General features: G+C 45.0%; 1 protein-coding gene across 1 annotated transcript in view; it reads left to right on the top strand.

Moving 5' to 3' along the window:
* LOC113821497 (uncharacterized) overlaps window positions 1–4,276 on the top strand; it is a 4,650-nt gene extending 374 nt beyond the window's left edge. Inside the window, exon 2 of the mRNA XM_027374008.2 lies at window positions 1,111–4,276. Coding sequence (XP_027229809.2) covers window positions 1,141–4,017 — 2,877 coding nt within the window. The 5' untranslated portion in view covers window positions 1,111–1,140 and the 3' untranslated portion in view covers window positions 4,018–4,276. The remainder of the gene's footprint in view (window positions 1–1,110) is intronic.
* Window positions 4,277–6,305: the final 2,029 nt, after the last annotated feature.

The following is a 6,305-nucleotide window of genomic DNA, read 5'->3' as shown; positions in this document are numbered from 1 at the left end:
AAAGGAGTTAAATATAGACCCTCTAGCTCCGTTTAGTCACGTAAAGAAACGAAGAGATTAAAGTGTTCAGTCTTTCATGATAAAAAGAAAAAAGAAATAAATAATTTCACTATCTTTGACAAGAATATTGGAATATGGTTCAAGGAAGGATTTTTGGTTAAATTTGTGAAATCTAATAACTGTATTTTCAACCGCAGTGAAATTTCGAGTTTTCGTAAAATATAACATTACAATATTTATACAATGTTTTCAGACCGCCATTCTATGCTAAATTATAACGAAACCTACACATCTAAAAAAAAAAAAAAAAAAAAAAAAACGGTGTGAAAAAAACATTTATTCAATATGTAAAACGAAAAACTAAAAATTAACTTACATGTTACAATGAATTATCCATCACAAAATTATAATACTCGATATTGATACAGGATAATTAATGGCATTACAATTCCCATTTCTTTTGATGATTTGTGCATAATCAACCTTTCCATTAGAGTAAATAGTTAAAATATATGTTAATGAAGTTCAGAAGTTTCCGGTGAAAGTCGGTAAAGGAAAATTTGAGAAATCTTCAGTAACTGCAGCTGTTTGATATGTAATGGCCTTTTTTAACTATAATTAGATCTATGAGTAAAAATGTACTTATTGATGTAGCTATATATCTGTCAATTTATTATTTTTTTTATGAACACACACACACACACGCCCGCACGCACGCACGCACGCACACGCACACATTTCATGAAGAAGGGTCCCGTATTTCTTTCTATCTTTTCTCCCTTCTCTCTTTCTCCTTCTCCTTCTCCTTCTCCTTCTCCTTCTCCTTCTCCTTCTTTCTTTCTTTCTTTCTTTCTTTCTTTCTTTCTTTCTTTCTTTCTTTCTTTCTTTCTTTCTTTCTTTCTCTCTCTCTCTCTCTCTCTTCCTCTTTCTCCTCTCTCTCCTTCTCTCTTCTCTCTCCTCTCTTCCTCTCTTCCTCTCTCTCTCTCTCTCTCTCTCTCTCTCTCTCTCTCTCTCTCTCTCTGTCTGTCTGTCTCTCTCTCTCTCTCTCTCTCTCTCTCTCTCTCTCTCTCTCTCTCAACATCCGACATTGTAGCCAACCTTCTCTTCCAGATTCGTTTCGTTGACGCGAGAGACACAAGGATGACCTCGAACCTGAACAACAACGTGCCCGGCCTGGACATGAAGGACCACAACTACCTGAAGTTCTACATCGGGGTGATGCGCGTGGGCCACAGGGTGTGTGTGGACGCCTTCACGTGGGGCTACCAGGGCGGCTCGGAACCCATCAAGGAGGTTCTGTTCGCGCTCCCGGGCTACAACAACACGAGGTTCCGGAAGGACTTCGACGGGTCACAGCGGAGGAAGATAGAAAATGGCGACCCGGTGGGAGATTTCGACATCACGCTGATCTACAAGCTCATGCAGATGGTCTGTGGTCTTAAAGAAGCGGGCGATTCGGACTGGGTCAGCCCCGAGTCCGATTCCTTGGAGTACTGTCTCTACGCCATCAAAACCAAGCGAAATGCGGTGGCTCACGAGAAGCTGAAGCTCAGCCCGGAGGACACGGTGCTGAAGCTGGAGGAACTGAAGCTCTTGTTCACGAAGACACTGCGGAGGGCTGGCCAGAGGTTCGGCGTGGACGAGTCCGAGATTCTTGCCAAGACAGCGGCGATGGAGAGGGACATAATCGGCATTCGAGACTCGCCTGTGCCACCCGCGACAGTAGCCGAGTACGAGAAGGAGAGGAGGGCGTACGAGCGCGAGTGCATCCTCAAAGAGTGTTCGGAGGAGTTCGCTCGCCTGGCGGAGTGCGTGGCCCTGGTCGACATCGCTGGGCGTAAAGTGAACGTTTCAAAGATATTCACATATCCAAAACTTAAGCGCGATGAAACTCACATAGTACAGAGGCAGTTGACAGTTGCGGAAAGTTACGTTGAAATTCCCGACATTCTTACAGCGAGGGATTGTGACGAATCGAGACCTCAGGTGGTTCTGTTCTCCGCCTTAAGTGGGATGGGCAAATCGACCTTATTGAAATTCATAGTGGACAGGAACTTGAGTGACAAGAATGCCATCTGCAACCTGGATAGATTTGATGCTGTGCTTTACCTGGAGTGTTTAAACGTGGGATTCAGTTCGCTTAGTGAGTTGTTCGGACTCTTGCTGCCTCGCACCTTTTCAAAATACCAGCCGCAAGAATTCCAACAGCACATGTTTTCTCTGCGGATTCTGCTGTTATTGGATGACATCGAGGCCCTTGACGCGAAGTCTTTCGGGGTTTTGGAGGAGTTTTTCAGGCTGATGTCACCCGAGGCCCGCATCGTCGCCACGGCCTCCCGGGAGAAGGCGAAGGAAATCCAGAAGAGAATTGTCACGCAGCACAAGAGGGTGTTGTTCCTTGAGGTGGAAGGGATCCCTGACGACCAGACGGTCCAGCACGTGTGGAAGATCATGCAGCATGGCATCCGGAACGCAAGCATTGACGAGGAGTGCGGCAATAAACTCTACAATCTGATCACAGCCAAGAGGCCATGTTTGCAGGACCACCTTCGGTCTCCCGAGGTCCTCAACGCGCTGGCCATCTGCTGGGCCTTCTACCCAGAGCGCATCAATAACTCGACCACTGTGACGGAAATCTTCATCCTCATACAGGAACTGATCAGCCAGAAGGTCCTGCAGAACATAACCCGGTCGCTGCTGCCGGGGATGATCACGAAGGCCATCGTCAGGTCGAAGCTGAGTAACTTCCTCGAGACCCTGAGTCGGGTCGCGGCCAAGAGCTTGGTCAAAGGCTACAACGTCATCGAACAGAAGGACCTGTTGACGCTCATCAAGAAATGCCGGAAGTTGGAGCTGGAGGAGGAGTCTCTGATATCCGCCTTTCTGAACTACACGCACGAGCAAGGGAGCAACGTTCTGAACTGCCCGAGGAACGTCGTCTTCGCCCAGCGCTCGACCATGCAGTACTACGCAGCCAACTTCCTCTGCCGACGCTGTGTTCGGCGCCAGACAGCTCTTCGTGACCTGTTGCGTCTACAGGCCAAGGAAATCGGTGATGCCATCGGACCCAACCTGCAAGCAATGGTGAAATATTTGCTGGGTTTGCTAGCAGTGCACATGCCGGAGAGGCTGAAGGAGAGAGCGGCTGAAATTGTGTCTTTGTTGAAGGACGCCGGGGTTGACAAGACTTCGCAGTGGCTCCAGTATATCGACGAGGCCAAAGAGGAACCGACGATAACGAGGGAGATATTGAACCAGATGGGCGACGAGTGGAAGGTCGAGGACTTCGCCATCTCGTCAACCCTCGTCAACATCCTGAAGATCAAAGCGCCGCGTCGACTCATGGTCACCGTGTGCGAGTCTGCTGCAAACTTCCCTCACTTGCGGGAAGTCCTCGAGATATGCTCGGAGACTCCCGACCTGACCCTCTCCCTTCATCTGTACCAGCATTTCTGGTCCGAAAAGTCAGAAACCTCAGACGAATACCTGGACATCGTTGTAGGGAAATCCTGTTACCTGGAGCACTTCGCGGGACGTCTGAGCGCCGAGGCTCTGCTGCGCCTCCCAGCCTCCCTCCAACGCCTGGCGCTTCACGTGACTCCCGACATGATCCCGCCCCTTAACCGAACCCTCGAAAGGATGTCAGACTTGGGTTTGCTCTACTTGAACCTCGACGCCTCCCCTGAAACGCCACCTAGCGAAATTCAGCCTCTGAGGATCCCCAGCGAGGACACACAACTCGTAGTGGACATGTGGAGGGTGAAAGAGTCAAGTAGCGAGTGGTCTTGCCAAGTAGCACGCGCCCTCAGCGCCTCCTACAAGCGACTGGTACTTCGGAGCAGTGAATTGGACTTACAAGGATGTCAGAAATGGTTGGAAGGGCTTCAGCAGCGGGGCCTGAAGGCGTCGGAAATCGTGGTCGGCTCAACGCACGCCATGGCAGACGATGGTATTGAACAGTTACAACAAATGGCGGACGGTGTGGAGTGTTTAAAGTTCGTGTGGTTGAAAGTGTAACTGTACTTGTCGTTTGTTCTTTGTATATTTCATGTTCGTCCATCGTTTATAGAGGTTTATTGTTATTTTATTTCTCTATCTAGTCTACCATTGCGATTAATGCTTTAATGTTTTTTATATGATTAGTGAAAATAGATTTATGAACGTTTAGATTTTATATATGTATTAAATGTAAATAGACATGAACGAGTTTAGATTTTATGTATATGTTAGATGTAAATAGATTTTTATATCGAAAATAAAAGACTGATACATTAAATTTTGTGTCGTTTCCCTTTTGCTGAGGTCTTCAGTAATCGTCTTCATAAAACAAAGTGCACAATTATCAGTTTGAAGTATTCAATTAAATGGTATTAAATATAACGTAATCAGTTATAAGAGAGTTGATAAACAATTTTCCCTGTCACATGATATTGTTAAAATTAGACTACAGAAAATGTAGCTTCAATAGTAAATGTTTGTGGTATTTCTACTCAAAGAAATGCTGTATTTCATTATTTCGAAAAGAGAAAAAAAACTAGACTATTTGACATAAATAACTGAATGCTATTTTTAATCAAGTGTATAATATAAAAGTCCAGATATAAAGCACATCCTAAATCCTGGTCAACAATAATTACTTGGTATAAATAAAGCATAATCAAGAGCCATAGCTTCTCTCTGAACTCGTTCAAATATACCATTTCAGCTATGCACCGTCTAAGAGGTCCTTTCGGCGCGTCCTCCCAAGCCATCAACTACATTAACTGGTAATTTGCAACTTCCTAGTCTGCATATGCAACCGCGTTCACGTTGCATGTTAGTTTTACGATGGCCTCGTCAATTTGCTTGGCTGCATAAAGTCAATCATTATCTATCATTATCTATGTTACATATATATTTTGGTTTGGGTGGGGTTGGTTTTATAAATGTGCGTGTGTGGGTGTTAGGTGCGCGTGAGTGTGTGTGTGTGTGTATTAGGTGCGCGTGCGTGCGTGCGTGTGTATTAGGTGCGCGTGCGTGCGTGCGTGTGTATTAGGTGCGCGTGCGTGCGTGCGTGTGTATTAGGTGCGCGTGCGTGCGTGCGTGTGTATTAGGTGCGCGTGCGTGCGTGCGTGTGTATTAGGTGCGCGTGCGTGCGTGCGTGTGTATTAGGTGCGCGTGCGTGTGTGCGTGTGTATTAGGTGCGCGTGCGTGCGTGCGTGTGTATTAGGTGCGCGTGCGTGCGTGCGTGTGTATTAGGTGCGCGTGCGTGCGTGCGTGTGTATTAGGTGCGCGTGCGTGCGTGCGTGTGTATTAGGTGCGCGTGCGTGCGTGCGTGTGTATTAGGTGCGCGTGCGTGCGTGCGTGCGTGTGTATTAGGTGCGCGTGCGTGCGTGCGTGTGTATTAGGTGCGCGTGTGCATGTGCGTGTGCGTGTGTGTGTATATATATATATATTAGGTGTGCTTGCGTGTGTAGCAGTATGTGACCATTCATTACAAAATGAGCTGGAAGTTCATGGGTGTATTTTCAGCAGGGTCACTAGGTGATTAGAGATAAGGTCAGCATTTAATTACACCCGTGACATCCGAAAATGAACCGCGTTTAACATGGTTTTATTGTGCGTCGCTATGGAGTTTTGCTAAGTTTAAATCAATGACATTCGGCTAAATTTCATGAAAACTATCACCTATTTTTTTTATTCAAATTAATTGATGTCTGGATAGATTTTTTTACCGCCAGAGAGAAATCAATGTACACTTTCCACTTGGCATCTTAGTTGAGAATTTACTCAGTTTCAAACCAAGTTCCTAGATTATCTTTTAATGTTTATACTCTCAACAATCTTAATCTCAATTAATATAACTATAGTGAATGAATTTGTGGTATATTCGAAGCAGGAACATCTCAACATCAAAATTTTCGAACAAATCTTGTAGCTTGATATTTAGTACTTTATTATTCAACTCTTAATTTTGTAAATGAACGAACTGAACCGTTCTAAAACATTAGTTCACTCCTTCCATCTCTTAAATCTCTATATTCATGCTCCACATACGAATAAAAAAGACCCTAGGATCTATACTCCACATATGTATAAAAAAAAGAGAGAATGTAAAAAGGACAGAATAAAAAGAGACATTTTAATGAACAACTTTATTTTTTCGATCCCTTCATAACAAACATATCCTGTGCCCAACTTGCATGTTCGAGTCAAAAAGAAATAACTCTTGACGGATTATCGTTTTATTCTTCTTTTGTAAAACCTCAAATATAAATCAGCTGATATGTGAGAAACATGATCCTAAGTAATGTTATTCAACATGA

This window comes from Penaeus vannamei, chromosome 26, assembly GCF_042767895.1.
Source record: "Penaeus vannamei isolate JL-2024 chromosome 26, ASM4276789v1, whole genome shotgun sequence".
NCBI classification, from domain to species: domain Eukaryota; kingdom Metazoa; phylum Arthropoda; class Malacostraca; order Decapoda; family Penaeidae; genus Penaeus; species Penaeus vannamei.
The sequence above is the reverse complement of the archived record's forward strand: the minus strand, read 5'-3'. Positions and strand labels throughout refer to the sequence as shown.